This window comes from Eupeodes corollae, chromosome 1, assembly GCF_945859685.1.
Source record: "Eupeodes corollae chromosome 1, idEupCoro1.1, whole genome shotgun sequence".
Classification (NCBI taxonomy): domain Eukaryota; kingdom Metazoa; phylum Arthropoda; class Insecta; order Diptera; family Syrphidae; genus Eupeodes; species Eupeodes corollae.
This window is the reverse complement of record NC_079147.1, coordinates 300,458,908-300,485,129: the sequence shown is the minus strand read 5'-3', so window position 1 is coordinate 300,485,129 and position 26,222 is coordinate 300,458,908. Positions and strand designations below refer to the sequence as shown.

The following is a 26,222-nucleotide window of genomic DNA, read 5'->3' as shown; positions in this document are numbered from 1 at the left end:
ATAATAGCCCAATTTCTATGAACACAGTTAACGAATTTAAACTTACATGAACTATGAATGTATGAAGAAAAATGTTGCTCACTGTTCACATGATTTATTTGTCAAAAATAAGATTTGAGCTAATTATAGCCCAATTTATCATTGGACTGTCATACGGAATTTCTTGCTGTCATTTTTGATAGACTAGTTTCAAATAAATAGCCCAATGGAGTGATCCTAGTTCAATGTTGTTAGAGGAAACACAAAGTATCGTCCAAGACTAGGTCAAGGCTACTTACAGCCAAATAAACATGGCTGCCAATTTAAGAAAAAAATAGCCCAATATCCAATAAATACCTTAATCTGCCAAGTCTGCTTGTATTTTATTCGAGAAAACACAAAATGTCGCTCTAGATTAGATTAAGGCTAGATTATCATTGGACTGTCACTCTGCATACTTTCCTCCAATTTTGGAAAAAGATAGCTCAATTTCCAACAAATAGCCCAATCTGACAAGCCAGATTGTTGGTTGTTGGAGAAAATAAATTGAAAGAAATAACTTCCTTTTTTCAACGCAAAATATTTCATAACATAAAACTACAAAATATTTCAAAAGTCGAGTTGAAATTGTGTGGGATTTTGAGTTCCTCTTTTGTTTCATGTAAATATTATTATTTGTAAAAAAAGAAGAATATACCCAGTGTGTGGTAGGATAAAGGATGTTTTTACGACTGACGAGCGACGACAACGACGTAAAAGGCGGCAAAAATAAAAAGCACAAAAATATCCAGATTTCTCGTGGGAATTTTTCGAAATCATACAACACAATGTTGATTTTTCACGAAATCGACAAAATGTATATTATTCCATTTCCATCACAGGAAACATCAAAAAACCATTTGTTTATTTACTAAGGAAAATTGATAGAAAACTAAGGAGATGTGTATGTAAAATGTATACATGATGTTTCTAATTGACTGTTGGTGGGTGTTTTGGAGGAAATATCAAGAGTGAACTTTTGGATCGAGGGACATTTTAAGAACCAACAGTGGAAATGACTTTAATTCGGAAATGTCAAGTAGACACCGCCTACTACTTGTACTTGACAACTGAAGAGAGTTGATATAAATTCAAATAAGAATTGGGCTTCGTGGACCTGGAACCTTGCTTCCACAGAACGTGGGTTCAATTCTTTGCTATACAAGTCCTGTAGTATGCTCGTAAACGAACGAATTGTTGTATATTTTATTTTTTGTTAAACATAGTTGGAATCTATTGTAAAAGTTGAAGGGCTTCTGATGAAATCGAACAGAACTATATTTAATTGTTTTAAAAGGTTACAAATATTCAATTATTTTGCTTTATGACCCTTAAAAACCTTGCTACAATTTGATTCTCTTTTGAGACCTGAATGTTTTCTGCTAGACGTCCCTCACAACCGCGTACATATGTTATTCATTCGTAAGGCTTTGTTTGAGTTCAAGAAGTTAAATCAGAACGAATACTGAAATCATTTGAAAGTTTACAAACAGATCTATTACACAATGAACATTGAACACAACAAATCCTCCATTTTTGTCATACTCTAAAGAAAATGGTGGGAACAGGGAGAATCGTTGTCTGTCAAATGTCAAAATTTGGTCTTTGTTTATTTTTCTTGATTTTTGTTTTGACATTATGGTTATATGCCATTAAAAGTGACATTTGGAAACAATTATTTGTTTCACTCTCACTTTTAATTAATAATATGCCATTTAAAAATAATATAAATGTATATAATGCAGCAACTCTCATAATTCTCTGAAATTGTCAGTCTATATATGAGTTAATAAAGTCTGATGAGCTGACATTAAAAATATATTCATATTCGTTTTTTTTTTTTTGAACAGAAAACTTTGAAATTTTTAAAATGACAGTTTTAGTTTTGTTTGAAATGTTTATAGGGAAGTCTGCTGACTTTTGGTTATCAGTTCCTGTGAAATTATTAAAGTTAAATTAAATTTCAACTCGCATTTGAATTCCATAGTTGAAGTCAACTCACTAGTGGATGATTAACTGAACTCACCCCAAAAAGAAACAAGGTGAAAAAATCCCCATCAATTGGTTTGTTTTGTTCATAGCTACATCGACAGCAACTGTCAGTGGGTATTGGTTCAGACGGCCAGCTGCCAAAAAAATTCGTCTTCCAAGCAATTCTATTGGAAAGTTGACTCCAAGATTATTTAATAAATTATCGATTACTTTGTAATCAAGTGTTCTTATGTCTTAATATTAGTTTGTCAATTTTGTCCATTTAACTTAAATCTTGAAAATTTTATAAATCACAGACTAAGAAATTACGGAATTAAAGATAAAAATATGTAGCTTCTGCAAGTGTTTATTTTCTAGACTTCTTTCATTCAGAGCATTAGAGAAATGGCCTTTTATATATTTTTGAATTTATAAATACGTTGGACGAAGCCGAAGCTGAAGGGTGCTTGCGATTCAGCCATAAATGTGGAGACGCGACAGATTTTTTGCTGACACTAAGGATTCGTTTTTTAGTAAAAGTTATCGTCTGGCATTTTAAAGTGTTGAGTGCAAGACTCATGGGTAGACTTTATAATCTTATAAATTTTATATGTCATCAGCAAAAATGAGAACTTCACTTGAGCATAAACATCACGATACATTGTTAATAGACAGGATGAACAGAAAATGCCCAAGATGGCTTCCCTGGGGAACACCAGATTGAGCAACAAAAGGTTCTGAAAGACAATTTTTAAATTTGACCTAATAGGTTCTGTTTTCAAGGTGTGATTTGATCCAATCAAAGAAATATGGTGAAAAACCATGAGCTTCAAGTTAAAATAAAATAATTCCGTGGCTAAGTTGGTCAAAAGCTTTAGAAAAGTCAGTGTATACACAGTCAACCTTATAACCTTTTTGTAAAGCGTTTGAACATATGTAAGAGAATGTGAGGAGATTAGTAACGGTTGATCTTTTTTCACAAAAAACTGTCTGTTCGCAAATGAGCTTTTTACTAAAAAATGCTACACTTTCACAAACAGCTTGTTCAAACAATTTAGGAATGCAAGAAAGCTTTGCAATGGGCCTGTAGTTTAGTTGCTTTTATCCGACTTGTTACCTTTCTAGAAAATTGGTGTTAGAAATGACTTCTTCCATATGCTGGGAAATTTGCCTGTTTTTAGAGAAAGTTTGAATAAGAACGTAAGGGGTTCAACTAAAGCATTACTACACTTTTTTAGTACTATCGGGGGAATACCATCGGGACTGGCTGAGCAGTCATCATTTAACGCGGATAAAAGATTAAGGACCGTACTCTGTAGCACAGGACTAGAGCCAGTTTGCGAAAAAGAGTGAAGATTATGAAAATATACTTCATCAACTTCTTGAGGGCTATTAACAAATGACGTACGGAAATTTGTTGCGAAAGCGTTACAAGCATCAACAGTTTTATCTAACGAAATGTTGTTGTAAGTGAAGTTAACTAAAAAACCATCAGATTTTGTCTTTAAGTTTACAAGTTTCCAAAATTTTTTTATGATTCTCTGTCAAAGAGGTGCCGATATCAGTAACATAACTAGCGTATACAAAATTAGAAAGAGACTTAAATTCATTAAAGAATTCAAGATAAACAGAGAAGTTGATTGGAGACCGGGTTTTGAGACACGTTGTTCATGCCTTATTTCTTTTGTTACGCAGTAAACGCAATTCTTTCGTGTACCAAGGGTGGTTAAAGTTAGTATTTCTTGATTTCCTAAAAGGTACATTTTTTTCTTAACAATTATTAAGGGTCTTATAAAAAACTGCTTCGTCAATATTAGAAAATGCTAAAGTATCAGCAATTCTAGAAATGGTTAAATCTTCAGACTGGAAAAATTTGCTCTTCTGAAGTCAAAATTATATAAGTAATCAAATTAACTACTGTGTTCAGTAAGATGTTTACTTACGTCAAGAAAAATTTCGAAGGGGAGGGGGGGGGGCTGATATTTATCAATATTAGTAATTCGTGATCCAGATTCTAGAACAATAGTACTTACATATATCGTCAGAAGAAAATACTAAATCGAGAATTCGATTTTTTGAGTTTTTAATACAGCTTGTTTCCTGTAAGTCAGTATGAAGGATTTTATCGAGAAAAGATAGTTCCAATTGTGACGAAGAGAGAGAGGCTTTAAGGCAAGATTCGTCTTCCGATGGAATCCAGTCAATTTGTGGTAAATTAAAATGACCTAGAAGTAAAATATTGGTGTCAGCGCAGGACAAATTGATAAGAAAGTCTTATGCTAAAGAGAGTTCGCTATAAACAGACTCTAAACTTTTTGGAGGAATATAAACGTTTAAAATGAAAGTAGTCTTAGTCTCTACCATTATCTTTACACATACGAGTACAACTAATAATTCAAATGGAACATATACAGAAGAAGAGAAATATGTATTTTTACCGTTATGAGAACACTTCCACCTAAATCCTTTGCAATACCAACCTATAAGCTTCAAACTCTTGGCTGAAAAGTTCTGTGTCGGAAAAGCTTGAATTGAATTAAGAATGCAACGGTATCTTCGTTATTGACTTGAATTATGTTTTCATCCATAATGTCCATGAAGCTGAGGTACCTGGGCTCTGGAAGTCGCAGTTGGGTTGGCATCCTTCTTATTAGTTGCTTCGGGTGGCTAGATGAGTTACCTACTAGCTTTTTAGCCAAGAGTATAAGGTAAGCTTCAGAATAGATTTGGTTGTATTCAAAGTATTTTTGCCGCTCCCTATGAAAGACAAGCCCAGTGCAGATTCTCAGAATCTTTCTTTCGAATGCTTTTAGCTGTTTCATGGCCGTTTTGTAGATGGTGTACCAAACGAGAAAGCTGTAATCAATAGCTGGTCTCAGCAGTTATTTGTACATCAGGATCTTGTTCTCTTGACTTAGTCCATTGGTCTTCTTCATCAATGGATGCACACGATGAAAGGCCCAGCTGGCTTTCCTAAGAACTTTCTGGGCGTGCGGTTAATAATAGCTTAATAGCTCGTGGTAATAAATTCCCAGGTACTGGACGGTCTTCTTGGCTGAAAGTGACAATCCATCTGAGAGTTTTAACTTCTAGTTTCTTAGTTTATTGTCGATTTTGGGAACCTCTAAGGACTACAAATGACGGCCTTCTAAAGCAGATGAATTCCGGCTTTGCTGCATTGATTTCAATACCCCATTTATGATAAAAGTCAAAGAGACAGTGAATGTGTGCTTCTACTTTCCTCACGGTGACATGTGAGGAGCAGATCTAGCCGTTGACGGGGTTAGGTTGGACAGATGTCAGGATGATGTATGGAAACGGGCTGAGCTTCGATCCTTGATCCATTTCTCCAATTGCACCTACATAGTATTATCTGGAAGAGTGAAAAGAACAAATATTCTTATTAGTGCTATTGGAAAGCCAAGCCTGTAAAGTTTATGGATAAGGCCTTCAATCAATACGCCATTAAATACTTTCTCAACTTCCAGAAGGCATCCAACGGTGACACGATGGCTATTAAGAGCTGTGGTGATGAAGCGTCGTGTCGTGTTGAAACTTCTTCAAGGGGTGTTCTTCCCGAAAACCAAACAGCATGTCAGGAACTATGCTGCTTTCACAGCATTTCCTTAGTATGAGTTCCTCCAGGAGTTTTTGCAGATGTTGCTCAGGAGAGATACGGGCCTCTTAAGAGATGCTATTCCGACCTCCTTGCTTGGAAATTGCCACGATCTTAGCAGTTTTCCATATTTGATAAAAGCAGTAGTTGTTGAGGCAGTTGTTGAAGCCGATTTTCAGGAATCAATTCACTGCTTGCGGGAGCCTCTTCAGGATGAAGTTAGACACAGCATCCGGCTTTGTTGACTTCTTTGGTTTGCAGTAGTCTATTATTTCACATATTTCCTCTGTAGTGCTCAAGTATGGGTTGTCAATTCGGTCATTTCCCAAGTTGGTTTCATTGAATACACTTCTCTCTGGAGTGGGAGCCAGAGTTGTTTGGATGGAATCTTCCACTTTGTCAATGAAAAGTGGGTTAGAAGGAGGGTTGGGGGTAAATTTGCGTTCGAAGTGGTTGGCAAAGGCTTCCACTTTCTCAATAAATGATGTAATCTCAGTAATGTTGTCCATCATGACTTCCGGTAGTGGTTTATTTGTTCCTATAAAGTGGTTGATATCATTGAAGGCGTATCGTTCAGGTTTGATTTCTCGTAATCTCTTCTTGAGAAATTTGTCATTGTGGTGTCGAATGGAGTTTTGAAACACGTTGTTAACGCATTTGAGTTCGCTTTTCAGTGTCCGGTTTTCCTGATTCACTGTGTTGAGTTCCGTTTGGTTAATTTTTTGTAGCCTTTTCCTCAACCTTTGTCTGTGCGAATACAAACATTCCAAGAGATGTTGGTAACTATCCTTGGCTGTCGCGAGAACCCTTAGGACGTCAAGTGAGTTTCCGACACCACCATAAATTACATTATTCTGGCTGGAGGTTTTTGTTTTCGGGAGGAAGTACTAAGTATTGCTCGATGTGCCTTTACATTCTCTCGACGTTGAGTCTTCTAGAATTTATGAAGTCTGCTTGGGATGGCTGGTTGGTTGAGTTTTATCGAAAGCAAAACTGCTTCGTGGTCAGTGTCACTTGGCTCAGTTGAGCAAGTGAAGTTACTGATATCTGGAAGAATATAAAATTAGAAATTGATAGGAAAATATCTAAAATTGATGGAGCGTTAGGAAAGGTTTGCTTTGGTTGCGACAGTACAGCTAAAGAATGTCATCGCTGTGAAGTTCCAACCAGTCTACGATGGCCTTCAGTACTGATAGCAGTATCCTCCCACATATGATGCCTTGCATTGAAGTCACCACCAATTAGACCATAGGTTGTTTGTTTTAAGACACTGTTGAGTATGTTGAGGTCGCCATTGATGTTTACTTTATAGGAACCTCATTTGAAGTATACGCCGATTACTGTAGGTTCGCTTGTTTGAAGGCCTGGGATAATAATTTCGCTGGTGCTGAAAGAGACCTTTTTCTTCAAGTAGATGGCTGTGCCTTTTCCATGCTGACCTTTGACCTGTTGGAAGGTCTTGTATTCGACGATGATAATATTGTTCCTGCGGGTAACATTGGTTTCAGTGATGAGCAGAAAAAGAAACTCATTTTTTGAAGATCAACGTAAAACATCCTACGAATCAATGTATGAAGTGTTTATACGAATAAACTCTATTAGCTTTATGTTATATTTATAATTTTTGAAACAAATTTAAACATCAACTCTGTATATATTTTTGATTATTTAGCAGAGTTAAGAAAATGGCCTGTTGCTGTCTTAATCTTTTTCACGGAATAAAAGAAAACTACAAAGCTTATTTACTTGAACTTCACTGTGAAACCGTTGTAGATGAACTTGACATTTCAACTGTAGTTCAAGTTTAACTTAATCTTAGTTTAAACTTCCACCGACCAACCAATGCTTGTTTTTCGTCATTACAGATGCACAACACAAACTAGAATATAACTTAAACTTTTAGGTTAAGACGCTCACGATCATTTTATTCGTTAAAATGTGGATTGAATGTGGAACGCGAATTTAGTTTGACAGTTCGTTACAACAAGATTGTAGTTCACGAAGAACAATTTGTTTTCTTTAAAGCAGCATTCACATGAGCGCGACCAAACAACGACATATGAATTACAAAATGTGAGCTTGGAGACATATTTCCACACAAATTCTTAACAAAACGATGGCAATATAGTTTCTATTTGATTTATGATGCATACTTTAACTTTTTAATATCATATATACATAAATAAATTTAAGTAAACAAATTTACTCGTAGCGAAGAAAATTGTAGTTGATCAGAACTGTCAAACTTTTCACGTTCCACATTATCCACACTAACAACGAATAAAATTATCGCACGTACTTAACCTAAAAAAATCATTCTTGTTTTGGTCAATTGTCAAAGTCAAACTTCATTCGCGACGAATTAAAAACTCTCATGTGAAAGAAATGTCAAAGTCAACGAATATTCGTTCATTCATTCGTTAGTCGTTGGTCGTGCTCATGTGAATAGTGCTTAATTCCTCTTAATTTGACAATAAAAAAGATTATTTCACTGCCTTAAGATTAACTAAAGCTTTATTTCTACCCTTAAGTTTACAATTTGTAGATAATTTAGGTTTATAAATTATTTAAATCACATTTATTCATGAATTCGTCTGTCGTTGGTTGCTTTCACGTGAAACAAAAAAGTGTAAGAAAAATTACACAGAATGAAACAAAAAATGTTAACCCTTTCGATTTAGTTTACAATTCCCACATTGAATCAGATTTAATACATTTTCCATTAAAAACTAATTGTTACAAAAAACTTGTCGATTTAAGGTAACGTAAGCACTTTTAAATTCGTTGCTCTCATTTTCATACTTTTTGTCTTTGAACACTGTCATCAATGCATGATAAATTAGTGGAAAATTGATATCAGCTGTGAACGTGTGCATGTTGATATAAGCTGTAAACGTGTGCGTGTAAAGTGACATTTCAGCTTGTAGGCAAACCAGAATGACAGATGAATGACATATAGATTGTATTTGATTGAAAATCCCATTTAATCTACTAATTTCTAAGAATCTTTAATTTGTTCAACTATTTCTGAAGAAATCATTTTGACTTAAGCAAGAAAAAATAGTAAATTAGAATAATTATCTACTATAAAAGTTATTAACGGTAATAATCATTATGGTAGCTCATTTTTACTTATCACCATATCCCAAAACTTATTTCTGAATATTTTATTACCCTCGATATATATAAATTATCACTTCACTGATGAATTCTCTAATTCCAAACCAAAATGACTAATCTTGCAATTTTCATGATGATCGTTGAAGTGCCTCAATTAAGTGTTCAACACGAGTCAAGAGTCCTGTACATATATTTATTTATTGTTAAAGGTTCTTCTCTATTGAACTTCCTGTCACAAATGTTAGCAATTATTTCATTTAGCAGATCGAACTAGTCAGGTGAGCCTTAAGCTACCAACAAAAACAACAAAAGTCTTCAACAAATCAATTTTGGTAGAATATTGTAATTGTCCTTAACATTCCTCCAGAGTTTTCCATTTATTGTAGTATAAGGTATTCGTTTCGTATAGCTGCCTTGAAACATCACCCAAGGACATTTTAGTCTAAGTAATTTGTTATAGTACCTGAAGCATTGATGTTTTATGTAGATAAGGAAGAAGGAACTTTGATAGTGAAAGACTTGTGGACATGGACAGTGGGTGGTGTTGTGTTGTGTGTTTTATTAAGTTTTTCACTATGTTTTCGTATATAAGCAAGGAATTACCAATAAATCCTGTCCCCTTTATATAAGGTATTTCTATATACATAGTAAAGGAGAAAGGCCACTATCAAGGGATATAATTTTTGATTTGTCCTTCAGACACTCACGCCAACAGTTGGTCGATTGACTTCTTCCCCAAACTCCAACCATCAGCTACGTTACCGATTTTGTGTCGTTGAAGTTATATTCCTACACCCCCTACACATTTTTCCTTTTCCGCACTTTGTTCTATGTTCTTGTTCTTGTCTTTGGCTTGGCCTTGTCCTTGGCCCTCCCTTTTATACTTTGTGTATATAAAATGGATTTTCAATGACTGTGCGGTAAAATGAACTCAGAACCAAGGATATAATAATTTATACTTTAAGTGGATTTCATGAATATTTAAAGCTTCAACACACTTCTTTGTTCAATGTCCACTCTTTCACTACTTCCCTCCATTTATTAGATGAAAACAAGACTTTTATGTTAACTTTTTTGTATACTTTTGTCCACTTTTCTGTTCATGCCATTACAACGGGTGTTTTTTGCATTAAAAGTATAGAACTTTATTGGATGACAGCTGACAAAATGGCCAGCTGTCAAGTGATTTAATATTTTTGATATTTTAACATGAATGCACGATGCCTAAAAATCTCTTTCAAAGTGTGCTTTTTTTTGAAAATCATTATTCTGATGGTAATTTTAAATATCGAAATATGTTTAGGAATGAAGTTCACTTTTCGCTGAATACAAACGTCAAAAAACAAAAAGTGTCAGAATTGGTGTTATGCTCATCTTCAAGTTTTGTTGGTTTTCCTCATAAACGATGCTGGACAGAACTTTGCAGAGCTATGGCTACTGACTTTTTGGTTCATTAAATGAACACCTGTTGTTTCCACGAAATGGCGCAACAGGAAACGTGTTTAGTAACTCATAGCAAGTTACGCAATGCAGACCCCTGTATTGGCCTCCTAAATAATGCGAATTAAGGCCGCTTGGAAATATTTGACGTTTCTAGTCAATTTCGATAAATCCAAGCCAATTGACCGCTTATGACACAACATTCACCGCGTTAATGACGTTATACGCGTATGAATGTTTGAAATAGTCATCGAAAAATGGACTTTCAGATCAAACTACGTCCGAAGCAGACTTGGCGGTCATTTCAAAGTCTTATACCTGAAAGAAAAACACCCTTTATTTGTGTAGTGTGCAGGACAATGTCATTTAGATTTATAGTTTCACTTCCGTTTTAAAGGTAGGTAAGGTAGCTGGTGTATGTTTTTTTTTGTTTCAAAATGTAGAAATTAACATTTTAATACTACGGATTACCGTCACTACATGCAGCGCCACTCTCTGATGTAGTTACGAGTATGTTAACTGAAATTGACCACCCTACCTTTGTCACGTAATCTTTTTTACAATGTATATACTATATGCAGTGTGTGTGCTGTACAGTGCATCCTTTATTATGTCCCTTATCCTTTTTATACACTCTTGTTATATGTTACAAGTTTGAAAAAAAAAACATCCAATTTATTCAGTCAAATGTGCAGAGAAATGCTTATTCGTGTGCTAAATCAACACACAAAGGATGTGCCAACTGCCAACAAGTCAGAGTCACATATCCACCTCACTTCAACCCAACGCCACCACCACCACCAGAACCATCACTACTGCACCGACCGCGCACTACCATACCAGCATAAATGCAACATGCAATATAATGAATGCAAAGACAAAAGGATATTCTTGTTTCCATAGCATAGAATTGGATACTGCTTCTATTTTTGACTTTCAAAAAAGCATAAAGTTTTATTTGGACTGAAAGAAAAAATGAGTACAAAAACGGAAAAGCATCAAGGCTAAAATATGTGAAACCATAGCTGCAAATTGAGAGTGTTGAGGTTGAAATTCTATTTTTGGTGCAAAAGGCCACAATAAGAAAGCACTACCGTACCGACAGACGCGACGGCGACGGCGACGACGCTGAGATGTGTGGTTTTCTGATTTATTGCAGGCAATTTTTATCTTCACTCTACGGACCATCATCATTATCATCATAGTCTCATGGTTATCGTCGTCATCGTCAAGAAAAGCAGAAGCAGCGCAGCAGCCATTGTGGAAAGAAAGTTCTTCATTCTATTATAAAGGTTAAGTTCTTTGTTGCAGATAAATTTTCTTTTTGGTGATTGCTTCCAATTATATTGTTATTGTATGCGCTTTTCCGCTTGGGAACTATAAAATGAAACTATACCCATTGGAGTACCTCTTCCTTCATCCATTTCCGCATATACCTTGATTGTGTGTACTTGAAAAGTTTGAAGAAAAAATCGAAATTTTCGAGGAGGCAGCAAAAGTTCCACAAATGAAAATTGCTTCCGGACAGATAGGCATCTGAATAATATACCATTACGTATACACAAGTCTCGATAGTAGATAGAGACTTTTTACAGAAAAAGTTATTTTCCAATTTATAATTTGTGTCTTTGGCATAATTGAAATATTGGTTTTCTATTTCGTAAACGACCTCGGCGATTTTGATTAAGTTTTAAAATAAGTAAGAACTGTTTGGTTGGTTTATTTGTCTGCTGTCATCTTTTGTTTGAAGGTCATGCGTTTAGGTTATGTTACATGTCTTGTTTGTAGAGTCTCTGAAACATATTTTAAAACGATTAAAAATATATTAAAGATGTTTTAAAATTCGAACTTTAACGAAAAATTTGCTATTTATCCCCAAGTTGTTCAAATTTGAGTTTCGAATTATATATGTTGTCCGGCTGCAAGTACAGCAGCGCTTTAACTCCTCCTGGAGCATAGGGCAGCAACAAGATCCTTCTACATATCCCGATTCATCACAACTGACCTCAGCTGTGGCCACGATTGAATACCATGAGACCGAGACTCCTTCAAAAATAATGACCTCCAAGTTGTCTTTGGTTTCCCAACGCGTCTATTACCCTGGACGGACTGTTTTGCTATATTGTAGTCAGGTTTCCTCAGTTTATGGCCTATCCAAAGCTATTCCATTGATGTCTACTTCCAATTTTTTCTGACCGGTCCTATTCCACAGCTCAACGTTAGAAATGGTTTGCGGCTACCGGATCTTTAGAATAGAGCTTGTAGTCTGCTCGAGATATTGGCAGAGCATTTCCATGTTTCAGAAGCATATAACGGCACTGATTTGACGTTGGATTCGAAGAGTTTCAACTTGGTACGTAGCGGTATTTTGCTTGAGTTCCACACAGAAGAAAGGATTCCAAATGCACTAAGGGCTTTGTTTATTCTACTGTTCACATCCAGGTCGGTTCCGCCATCGAGAACGATAAAACTTCCCAGATAATTTAACAGCACGACCTCCTCTATGGTCGCCTGCCTTAGAATAACTTGTGTGCTTTGGCCCGTGGTCATTTAATAACAACCACAATTAAACAATCAAACTCCTTCTCAAAATCTACAAACATTAGGTACAGCGGTGATTGGTTCTCAGATGATTGTTCGAGTATGATTCGCAAGGTGTTGATGGGTCAACGCACAATCGGTACTGCGAAACCCTGCTTAGTGCCTATTGAGGGTAGACTCGATCCTGGACTTAATCATCTCGAGAATAATAGTTGCCATTAACTTCGGAAAAACGGACAGAACTGTGATACCGCGCCAGTTATTACTGTTTTTGAGGTTTCCTTTCTTTGGTAACTTTACAATAACTCCATCCTTCCAGTCCTTTGGGTAAGTTTCACTCTCCTCAACAGAATGCACGAGTTTAAGTAAAATACGGGAAGCTGCCTCAGGGTCTGCTTCTTGGAATTCTTCAGGAATAGCATCAAGTCCAGCTGCTTTGTTTTTCTTTAGAGTTGAATCGAATTACTTATCTCTGCACTTGTAGGGGGAATGGTGTCAATACCCCTAGAAGATCTGCGCATGTTGTTCAATTGTGGATTCAATTCTGAATTGTGGTCATCATTAAGCAACGAACAAAAGTGCTCCTTCCATCTTTGTAGCTGATCTTCTATCGTCACTAAAAGGTTTCTGTTCAAATCTAAAACGGGATGGTTAGTGTTAGCCCTACTACGCTTTTCGACAATGTCCTTTGTTTGTTTGTGTCGACGTGAAAATTTTCTTACATTCTGCAGAGTGAAAGTAAATGTCCCAATTAATTGCTTTGCATTTTGTAAGCTGCAAATCATAAGCTTTGTTTTTTTGCTTACTAATAGCTCATGTTTTAAAAACCATTGTGCTAAGACCTGCAAGTCTTTTTGTAGTTCAACTAATGATTCAAATAAGATACTGCTTTCGTAAGTAAAAGCCAGATCATCGGCAAAAGTCGTAACACTACTACTTAAATGTTGCTGGAATATGGAATTCACATATAATAAAAACAAAACTGGACCTAATACAGAACCCTGTGGCACACCAATACTTATATTCATGAACTCGCTAAAGACATTTCCAAGTTTTACTTTTTGAGTCCTGTAGCTTAAAATTAGGCAAACCAGTAATGGGTTTCAACTCTAAAACCAGCTTTATAAAGTTTGTTCAAAAGAATATAATGATTGATCATACCGAACGCTTTGGTCATGTTAATATATAAAGCTATGGTATTCCTTTTTTTGTTAAAACCGTCACATATGCCTTGGAGAAAGAAGGAAGTATGGAAATGGGTCTATATTGGCTGAAACATTTTCTGCTGCCTTTCTTAAACAACGGTATAATTTCCGAAACTTTTAAGGATTTTGGAAAAATACCCCAAGTAATACTCTTGTTACACAAGTAGGCTTAAACTAAAAAGATTATTGGTTACATCATCGGAGGTACTTGAGTGTTTGTTATCAAGCGACAATAAACATTTGAAAACTTCATGTGACGAACAAGTTTCAAAAACAAAACTATTACATTGAAAACCTGCACAAGCCAAAATATTGTTAACAACTTTAAACTCTTATTTGATATTGTCCCTGCAATTTTCAAATTCATTAGCGTACAAATTTTCGCGAGACGATTTTACCTGCTTAATAACTTTCTGATTAAGTATAATGTGTTTTTGTCTTTGGTAATGAGGGTATCGTTTACGTTGAAAGGAGGTGTCAGTGAATACAGATTTTGAATTCCTCAATATCACAACGACTGGGAAAGGGAAAGCATGATAACGTAATCCACATTCCAGTAGTACGACTAAAGAACGAATCTCTTTACTTTACAGTGCGACCGAAGTTGAGTTCGAGGGTATAGTGATAAGGCATTCTTTGATGCCTGAGTATTACGGTTGAACTGTTAAAGGGGATAAAAAGCGGTACGATGATATTACTGGCAATCAATTTAAATGTTCTACATTCAATACTTTGCAAAGAGGCTTAAGTAAGTAAAGGGGTTTATCTCGCTTTGATAACACGAGACAGCTTTGGGTTTCCGAAAAGTGCTGTTTAATAAGCTTATCATATTAATATTTTGTCGTTGCAGCTCCACATTTGAAGAGGGATGTGAGTCTAAAACTGAATATGAAAAGCTACGAGTAATATCGTTAGCAAAACAATGTATTGGATTAGAAGTTGCAGACAGGAGATCATTAATAAAAATGAGAAAGAGTGTTGGAGATAGAACAGAGCCCTGGGGCACACCAGCATTTATTTTGAGGTTTTCAGACTTGAATCTATCCAATACTACTTGTATTGAACGATCCGAAAGGTAATTAATAATCCAATGAAGCAGGGATTCATGAAAACCGAAAGCACGCATTTTCGATATGACAGCTTGATGCAAACCCTATCAAATGCTTTTGAAATACAAAGTGCAATAATTTTACTTTCTCCAAAGCGATGTAAGGTTTTGTTGCACTGTTCGGTGAGATGAACCGTGTGATTACCTGTGATCCTATTGCTTCGAAAGCCGTACTGACGGTCATTAAGAAGCTTTCGATCTTCAAGATATTTCTTTAGCTGATAATTAATCTGCGATTCCATCACCTTGGTAAGATGGGACGTAAGTGCAATCGGTCGGTAATTAGAGGATGAGGAATATTTGCCTTTTTTGGGAATAGGCTGGAAGAAAGACCCTTTTTTCCATCCGATCGGAACGAGACCTGAGGAGAAGGACAGATTAAAAAGCTTATGAAGTGGTTCTGGATTAAATTTGGATTAGAAGCTGAAAACAGGAGATCATTAATACAAATGACAAAGAGTATTGGGGACAAAACAGAGCCCTGGGGCACACCAGCATTTATTATGATGTTTTCAGACTTTATCCCATAAAACACCTCCTGTATTGGACAGTCTGAAAGACAATTTTTAACCCAAAAAAGCCAGTTTCGATAAGAGTCTGGTATTAAACCCTATCAATACTTTTAAAATATCAAGTGCAATAATCTTACGCGTTCTCCAAAACGATGTAAAGATTTGCTCCATTTTTCGGTGAGATGAACCACGAGTGGACCTATTGCGTACTGTCGGTCATTGAAGGTTTCGATCTTTGAGATATTTATTGAGCTGAAAATTAACCAGCCTCTCCATGATTAAATACAGAAGAGAGTACAATTGGTCAATAATTAAATTAGGTGAGGACAATACAAATTTTTGGGTATGGGCTGGAAAATTCTATCTTCCATCCGCTCTGAGACCTAAAGAGTAGGACGTGTGAAAAAGCTAACACAGTGATTTTGCCAGATTTGAAAAATATCTCTTGAGAACAATGCCAGGAATGTATGAACTTTTAGGGCTTTACAACATGTGAACAAAACTTGGTCTCATATACTGCAGTATACATACATACATACATTAGGTGACGCAACAGTCCGTTGTGAACCAGGGCCTAGTGACTTACAACTCTCAACCATTCCCCTGTGCAAGTACTGTTGTCAGGAATGCATATTTTGTCTTAATTTTGAATCAATCAAAAGTTAGATCCGTCGAATATGGGCGTTGCAGGCCTTCCTGACTTGGTTCAAATTTTTTTGTTGGTTTTTCTCAATTGGGTTACTTCTTTAACGCCTGCAACCTCTTTGCAGGTCAAATCAATCAAACTTGTGATCATATTTGCAATAGAGTCAACATTATTATCGACGAAGGATAGTAACCAGTTAAAGATCCTGAAACCATAATTGAGGCCGTCCTAAAATTTATTTTTTTCGTACTGCCAAACGGTTCTCTTAGGAGCTCTTTTTTCGGCTTGAGGATTTTGGGATGAGGAATTAACAAAAAATATAGCACAGTGGATTAAATTTAAACCAGTAAAGTATTTCAGTTTTTAAGTCACAGATTTTTAAGTTTTAAATTCGTTACAATTTATTTATTATCTACAATATGATGTAGAAAACTTTCAAATTACCTGAAAAGAAATCCTAAGTGCTTTTAAACAGATAACTTTCTCTGCAACTATCTGACAAACTTACTTTATCAATACTTTTGCTATAATTAGAAATAAATAGAAGGCACTTGTAGTTAATGAAATTATCCTTTTAATGGTACCATAGCAATGACATACACATTAACACACAAAAACAGTATACTACTCCTACCCCTCCCCGTCTTTGACCGAAACTTGAGTACATAACAAAAAGAAAAACTAAACCATAAGATTAACAGTTTCCTCTGTTAGCCTAACTTGAATATTATGGAAATCAAATTGTTTATCCTTTAACTTATGTGAAAACGTGACCCCTATAAATTTTATTTCTATTGCGTATTTCTACTTATACCTAACTAAGCCCTTTTTTGTAAACCTTTTGAATTTAACACTTCCTAATAGACTTGACTTTATTTCTTTATATATAAATACTTACATATGTTTAGAAAGATCGATAAATACAAAAAAGTGGCTGTTAAAAGTTTAACAAAATAATCCACAAAAATAACTTTGTTCACTGTGGCGTATACGTAACATAAAAAAATGTAAACCTTTTTTTGTTGTTGCTTGTCTACACAATAACGAAAAAAAATCTCAAAAAAGGCCAAAACAAACAAAGACAATTTATAACCAATAGATTTCGATTTGACAAATTGTTGAAGTAAGTGAGGGTAAGGATTTCGGTTCTAGGTTTGTGTGTGCCAAGTGTCCTTAGAAGTCAAAAATACCATTATGTAAATTTTAAAAGTTCTCTCCATGTCTCAACCATCTGTGAATCCTAAGATTTATCTCCCCACTTTTTGTCTTTGTCGTCGTTGTTATTTGTGTTGACGGATAAGCTGAGTTTGTAGTTTTAAAACATAACAAAAATAAAAATCAAACTTTGTGTATTAATAAGGTTTTGAGAAAAAAAGAAAACAAATATTTGCGATTTGACATTGATATGTTTTCTAAAAAATGAGCTTTAACTGATGCAGATCTATGATAAGATTAAAAAAAAGACAAGCGCTTGTAAATTTTTGAAAGAAGCTTTTAGGTATTTTATGTGTTTTGGATTAACATAGTATTGACAGGAAGACAAATGTATGACTTTTCAAGTTTTGTTAAGTGTTAAGCAGTTGTGGAAATAAACGTTTTTACCTTGGAAGACAAATATTAACCATTTTGACTTTGAGTTTGTTTGACCATTTTACAAAACACTGTTTTTTTTCATTAGTCAAAAAGACGTAATACTTTCAGAACTTTAAAATTTCAAACAAAACTCGAAACTATTAATGTTTTTAGCCCATTTTTTCAACTGCAATTTATTTTTCAAGGGAACCACATTCACTAACGCAAAATTTTTGGATATCCGTTTAGAAACTTAAAAAAATTGTTTGTTTCGAATAATTTTAAATTTGTATTGTGAGAGATGAGATCACCGAAATCCGTATTGCCGGTCATTAAGAAACTTGCGTGCCTCAATATATTTCTAAGCTGATAATTAAACAGCCTTTCCATTACCTTAAAAAGAAGGGACGTTTGTGCTATCGGTCTATAATTTGCGGGGGAATAAGATTCGCCTTTTTTTGGGATTGGCTGAACAAATGCAGTTTTCCAACTGCTCGAATCGAGCCCAGAAGAATAGGATAGATGAAAAAGCTAACGCAGTGGTTTTTGCTAATGTTGAAGAGCACCTCTTCAGAATAATAGCGCGGATACTATCCGGACCTGCGGATTTATGAATGTTGAGATCTTTAAGAACTCTCGCCACAGTACGAGTACGAAAATAGATTGGTCCCATAAAATCAAGAACTGGGGAAGCCATGACACTATCTAGTAAGGTGGAGTTTTCGGCGGATTATCATTGACAACAAGCGTAGGAACAAAGAAAGAGGAAGAATTGCTAATGTTTTTTACAAATGACCAAAAATTCTTACTACCTTTTTTGACATTGAAGTATTTTTTGCCGTAATTGTTGGTCATGCAAAAATTTGGTCCTTCGAATATGGGCGTTCCGTGCTCATTTAAACCTTTTTGCGGTTTTCCTCAGCTGTGATGGCTCTAAAACAACGGAAGCTGACCTCTTTCTCCTTGATAACCCTTTTTCAGATCGAATCGAACCATGATTTAGTCTTGAATTTAATACTTTTAATCCTATTCGGAACAAAAGATTTCATTCCCAGATGAATCTTACTAATAATCATATCTGCACTGGAGTCTATGTCACTACCGATTAAGCATAATGACCAGTAAAAGATCCTGAAGACCGTCCCGTTGGCTTTCTCGTATTGCCAAACGGTTCTCTTCGAAGCCTTTCTTTAACTGGATTTGTCGTTCTGTGATCCGATGTACCAAGAGGCGTCAATACACTGATTGTGTATTTATCAGGATCAGAAGTGAAAAACAAGCCAAGTGTATTTTCTGCTCTGTCGTTAACGTGGGATATTCTAGTAAGCTCATTAACAAGCTGAGTAAGTGATTTCAAAAAGTGGAGCCAAAATCTCCGTACACATTCCTTCGAGTGTTGTCTGGCTCTGATAAAGAAAACAATAGTGAATGATGTGTTTATTCACGGAAAGTCTTAACCACATGAAATTAAAGAGAAAGTTGGTAGAATGACTATATGACGTTTAAAGTTGAAATGCAACATCATTCCTAATATAAATGGCGAGACCATGGTGTGAGAAGAATAGTATCAAATAGCAACACCCATGAATTAAAAATTCAGCAAGATCGAAATATTGGCTGGCAATAGGAATACGATGCAACTGATGACCAACAAAAGCCAAATTCCAAACCAGCAAATCAAAAACATTGATTATATGAAATGGACCTGAACGGTTTGCAAGGAATGAGGAATGGTACTGGATAAACGAAGAACTGGAAAAGGTTAAACAATATAAGTGTCTAGACGTCCTGCTAACATTCTAAATTTAATATTTCGTGCAGGTCCTGCTTAGAAGAAAAGCTGAAAGAGTCTAAGAGAGCAATTAACAGCAACTGGAGTAAAGATACGAAAATATCAATAATAGGGTATTATGTGAATGCCTGAAGCCATTCATAGATGAATTGATTAGCCATTATCAGTGTAGCTTCAGACCTGGAAAATCTACCACTGACCAAATTTTCACTTTACGACAGATCCTGCAGGAAACCTTAAAATATATCATAGATACGCTTCATATTTCGATCGATTTCAAAACAGTCTAAAACAGTTTCAGCAGAAACGAACTATACCGTGACATGTCGAATTTTGGTATCCCTGCCAAACTGATATGACTTATCAGGGTGACGTTGGAGGATTCTCGTTTCTGTGTCAAAGTTGGTAGAGATTTAACCGAAACCTTCGAAACCACTAGAGTACTTCGACAAAGCTATGCGTTTTCATGTAAATTTAAATTAAATTGGGTGGCGAAACGGTCCGTTGTGAACCAGGCCCTAGTGACTTACAACTCTCAACCATTCCTGTGTGCGAGTACTGTTGTCAGGAATGGAAGGGAACTACAATTTTAGGTCGAATCCGAACGGCTAGTATGAGAAAGCACTTTTTCATGACAAGAATTACTCTTGAATGATTTGTCAATTCCTCGCAAGAGGCAGTACCCGCGAAAATATTTTTTTTTTTAAATTAAGTTGGCACAGGCAGGGATTGAACCCAAGACCCCTTGCATGACAGTCCATCGCACTAACCATCATGCCACGGGTACTACGTTTTCATGTAAAAAAAAAAATAAATTGGGTGGCGCGACAGTCTGTTGAGAACCAAGGCCTAGTGACTTACAACTCTCAACCATTCCTGTGTGCGAGTAATGTTGTCAGGAATGGAGGGGACCTACAGTTTATATGCCGACTCCGAACGGCTAATTTTGAGAAAGCACTTTTTCATGACAATAGTTACTCTTGGAGAATTTGTCAATTCCTCGCAAGAGGCAGTACCCGTGAAAAGACTTTAGATGGCATAGGCAGGGATCGAACCCAAGACCTCTAGCATGACAGTCCAACGCACTAACCATCATGCCACGGGTACCACGTTTTCATGTAGCTGCTTATATATTGTTCTTGAGAGAGTGATGCGAAACACAAATGGCACCATATTTCAAAAATCCACACAATATCTTGGATATGCAGATGACTTCAACATTATGGGAAGAACCAAACAAGCAGTTGCGGGTGCCTTTTCCTGTATCAAGTCTGAAGCGAACAAAAACTTGGTTTTGGGATTAACGAGGACGAAACGAAACCATTGATAGGTATAAATTTGAGGTGTTAAATGAATGTATCCATCTGGTTCGGCTGTTAACTCTGCAAATGACACCAGCGCTGAAATTTAAAGTAGAATTACTCTTGCTAATCGCTGTTTTTGTTTACTAAGTAAGCAATTGAGGAATAAGGCCCTATAGCTGTAATGGTAGTAAGGAAAGGAGAGGTTTACACCCGAGTGGGTTCGTTACACCTGTAAACCTCTCACTTCCTTGCTATCATTACAACCTCAGGTTACAGACTCCCGAGGTTGATCCTGGCAACAGAAAATAGAGGGTGTCCAGGCCTGTAGCTTGGCATGCTTGCATGAGCACGAACTAGTTCCCGACGTGGGGGTTCTTGCTACCGCAGCACTGGACGGGGTTACGACTTCATGCCATCTGTAACTAAATTTAAACAAATTGGAAACCCGAACTTTCCATGGGTTGGGGAGAGTGATCCCTATAGAGGGGGAGGGTCGTTGATGCTGTTGACCCTCGGAGGATTTGCCTACCCTTTGTTCCCGTACGTTACATAGCGAAGTAACAAGGCGACACTGTTTAAAAGTTTGTTCATCACAGTCTTTCTGTATGATGCAAAAGCATGGATTCTTTCCCAGGTGATTGAAAGATTCCTTGTTATCTTCGAGAGAAAGAAGGAAACAACTCCAAAGATCAAAACATCCATATAACACCCCAGAGTGTGTACTTTAAATCGAGACCGAATTATTAACATTGTTCACGTACACCCTAAAGATCCATCGTTTATCTGGGGAATCCCGATGCTCCAAAGAGACGAACTTCTTCAAATACTAATAGTTAAAAATACAGTAGTAGTTAACAGTGAGAAGCGTATCCGAAGTACCCCAAAATCCGTTTTCTGGCTTTTTGTCTACATGAATCTTATCTCAATTCAGAATCCTTGTTATCAATGTTAAATAAAATTTCCTTAAAAGTTCAAAGAATTTCCTGAATACTTAACCTTTCCTTAAATGATTCATTCCAAATACAATTATTTATCATTGACCTTTAAAAACAACACCAAATTGAATACGATAATGCTCTTCAACAATTTCTCATTCCTTGAAGATAATTGAAGAAAAATTTATTTTAATTGGTTTATCAGAAAAAGAAAATCCTTATTTACCATAATCTTATATGAAAAGACAAAGATATGAAATTAAAATATTTATGAAATTATTTTATTATATCATTCTCAATGGCGGAATACATTTTCCCGCAACCAAAAATAAGAAAGAATAAATTGAATTTAATTAAATTCTTTCTTTCTTCTGACAAAAAGACTTTTCAAAATAAATTTATCATCATAATGTTCCGTATTTTTCCGCGTTCTTTTTTGTATAAACAGTTAACTTACCTGTAGAGACTTTTTTTCTTATAAACTGCCCCACCCCAATTTAATTTGCAAACAAACAAAGACATAAACAAATAAATCCATTTAAGCAATGAAGAGAAAATAACTTCAATTCATCAAGTAATTTATGTAATGATTCTTAAATTCCCCAAAAATAGATCCTTTTCATTCAGTTATCACCCGACATCAAGCCTATAATCATACACCTCAAGGCTAGGCATTGGGCAAGGCAAGGAAGTAAGTTAGATTTCATCATCAATTCAAGTTGAATAAAAAAGGAACAATTGCGATATAATTGATTGATAACTTTTACTTCATTCAAAAAACACAAAACAAACAAAAACTTTGAAACATTTCAGGGACTTACCAAAGGATGGCTTTTGGCTTTTCTTTCCTTTTTCTTTCTTTTCCACTACAGTAGCGAAGATGAGGGAGGGGTGGGGGTATAAGTGTGGTGATGAAAGTTGGACTTATATTAACTGTCAAATACATAAAGTTTTGCCTTTTCTTTGTGAACTTTGTGAATAAAGTTTTCCATTTCCGGTGATTCAAAGATGCTGATGAAAAGTACACCTGCTTAATGGTTTTCTAAATGTCCTATTCGTCTAACTTATAAGTTTGTAGTCATAATGTGCTTTCCCTTGAACAAAAATATAATTATCTCTGCCACGGTCCTGTTTGCTTAAGTCTTTTCTTCCTCTTACACAGTTACACCCCATCGTTCCTTCACACCATGCTACCTTCTAGACAGTGCCGTAGCCAAGGTTTTTTGTATTGGATTACTTTCAAATCTTACCAGGAATTATTTAAAAAAAGTTTTAAAGTTTATTTGAGAATTGAGAAATACAAATGTCTTGGAACTTTCTGTTTTCATTTCAAGACCTCATATGACTGGTAAGATTATTAAACAGTGTGACAGAATGACATTGCCTGCGCGATGGACGGGCACAATAAGATAAAACGGCTTAAGAGACAGTAATTAAGTCTATTAGATGGATAACTCGGAGTCTTTTTAACAAACAAATTAAAAAGTAAGATACAACACCGATACTTGAAAAAATCCTTCAGGTTCAAGCTAAAAAGTTGATAAGCCTGAAACGAAACATGATCAAATCTACGCAAGTTGAAAACAAATTGAGCAGTGACATTAAATGCTAACTTTAACTTCTGAGATCAATAAAAGTCAATGTTTATAAACAGCTCTCAACCATACGTAATTATAGGCAGAACGAGTGACTTAGCCAACTTTAAATTAGTGTGAATCGGTAAAATTGATCTAATAACAGATAGTCCTCTGAGTGAAGCATTAATCTTTTACACAACTATATCGACGAGTGTAGCCCAAGTAAGTCTTTTGTTAAAGATCAATCCTAATCAATTATTCAACTATTTTAAATATTACAGAAAGGAAGTTTTAAGGTTTTAGTTTTTCATTCGATATTGGAAGAGCTTTAGTTATTTCAGGATTAAGTTAAGGCCCGTTGCGGTTCATATATAGACTGTAGATCAATGTTCATTTCGGATTCTTTATCATGCTCTCAGGAAAGCTAATATATAGCTGAATGTCATTACATTAGCATAGATATAGTATTGACAAAAGGACAAAACAGAAGTCAGATGTTTAAGGAACAACGAAAACAGTAAAGGCCCAGTGATTGGTCCTTGAGGAACACCAAAACAGCAAGGAACTAAGACAATTTACTATTGAAAGATGCAGTATGCAGTTGTTTTAAAATAAAATTGGGTGGCGCGACAGTCCGTTGAGAACCAAGGCCTAGTGACTTACAACTCTCAACCATTCCTGTGTGCGAGTAATGTTGTCAGGAATGGAGGGGACCTACAGTTTATATGTCGACTCCGAACGGCTAATTTTGAGAAAGCACTTTTTCATGACAATAGTTACTCTTGGAGAATTTGTCAATTCCTCGCAAGAGGCAGTACCCGTGAAAAGACTTTAGATGGCATAGGCAGGGATCGAACCCAAGACCTCTTGCATGACAGTCCAACGCACTAACCATCATGCCACGGATACCACCAGCAGTTGTTTTAGAGAAGTTAAAATAAGTAGTCAATTTTTCACAGTGAAGATTATAATTCACGCCTTCAATGCCTTCGAAAACTCACGTAAGGTTATCATAGTAGTAAAATTTTTGTCTAAGGCCGGTCTTATGTCATCGGAAACATTAAGCAAAGCTGAAACGCAACTATGTACAGACCGGAACCCAAATAAAATTAATTTAGTTTAGGAAAAAGAAGATTTAAGATTCATAACCTCCAAATCAATATCGTCATCACAAACTTGGACAAATTTTCTTAAGACAATGTTCTTAACTTCTTTCCGAAAAAACTTTGAGAGCTGATTTGAGTTAATCTTATTATTATAAACATTGTATTTCGCTGACTTTTTCAAGCTCCGCTTAACCTCGCTAAGTATTTCTGGACAACCAGAACCAAAACGTCTCCAACGAGAGTATGAATATCTATTGCCTTAATTGCATTAAGAATATCAAGACAGAAACAGGGAAAACTTGATGAATTCATAAAGTTTCATTGAATTAAAATCTAATGACAAACAATCTTAAAATAAATAATCAACATTGATGTTACGAAAGTCACGATGCTGGAATTAATTTTAGAAGTTTTTCGTTTCTAAATTTAAGTCAAAGTAACATGGTAGCTTTTTCATTTCGTTCACTCGCTGAAATCGATCAAAACCTGGGAGAAGAGCGTGAACAAATTTTAGAAGCAAAGAGTCAATTTAGACAATCTAGAATAGGCTTCAGTAGAAGAAGAAGATTTCAAAGCGTTTCAACGCATTGTTAATATTTTAATGACTTTCTAAAAGCTCTTAACACAATATCAAATAAATCTTGGAAGTATTAGATTTTTCATGCAGGTAAATTGACAAGGGCCTCTTTTAACTGAAAAGCTTTTTGCATACAATGAGGCATATATTAGGAATCCACTTTCTTTTCCCCCTACTACCACAACTGTTGATGATTTCAAAGATATCGCCCACGTTATGGTATTTATTGCTACAAGACTTATTAAGATGCATTTTAAAAGCTTTACAAAAGGTAAAAAGAGGCTGGGATGCGACCAACACCGATAACTTCCAATCCCGTTTGTCGATTTGTCTTGCTTAAAAGTTTGTAGATTTTCATGTTGGGTGAAAAAAGTTGTCAGTTGAATTATTCTTATAAATTTTAAAATTACCAACAATATTTTTAATATAAAGAAATAGTTCGGTTTGAAAAATAGATTTTTAGTCGAAAAGAAATTTTAACCAATTTAAGTAGCATTTCTTAAACTTTTAAAAATTGGGTCAATGAAATTAATTTGTGAGATATCAAGAACCGGTCATCAATTTTTACCAAATTTGCGTACTATTTTGCAAATTTTATCTTTTTAATGAAAAAACGGACTGTTGGATTTTTATAAAAACTACTGAATATCGATAACAATATTTTTTGTGAAATAAAAAGCTTGAGGACAATATTTTTTATTTTTGAAAAGCTATTTAAGTCGAAAGTAAATTTTTACCAAGTTTTATTTTACCGAATTTTGAAAACAATATTTCCTATGCTAATAAATACATTGAAAGCCATAATCTTCAGCTTTTAAACATATTTGAGTCGAAAATCTATTTTACCAACTTTGGGAAAGTGTTTTTTTTTTTTATTTATTTTCTAAATGTTAGCAATGTTAAAAACAATTTTGTTTTTCGTTGCACAAAATTGTTTTGAAGATAAATCATTTTGTGCTCGTAAAATTTTCGAGACGACAATCTTTTTTTTCAATTTTTTTTACTCATAAAATATCATGTTACAAAATATTATATAAAATTAAGTTCAAGTCTCTAGCGCTTTGGTTCATGAGATATTTCGGGTTACCCAAAGTTTTTTTTTTAAACTGCTATGGTAAAAAAACACCCACGAAATTTTCTTGAGAGCCCTTTCCGCATATTTCTGAATTACTATCTGTATAA

The 26,222-nt window shown here is 35.3% G+C and overlaps 2 protein-coding genes across 2 annotated transcripts in view; both read left to right on the top strand.

Moving 5' to 3' along the window:
- The window catches only part of LOC129951881 (uncharacterized), a 99,367-nt gene extending 88,354 nt beyond the window's left edge, over window positions 1-11,013 (top strand). Inside the window, exon 3 of the mRNA XM_056064239.1 lies at window positions 10,849-11,013. Coding sequence (XP_055920214.1) covers window positions 10,849-11,013 — 165 coding nt within the window. The remainder of the gene's footprint in view (window positions 1-10,848) is intronic.
- Window positions 1-26,222, top strand: part of LOC129941576 (uncharacterized) — a 160,252-nt gene that overhangs the window by 62,559 nt on the left and 71,471 nt on the right. The gene's annotated exons all lie outside the window — the stretch shown is intronic.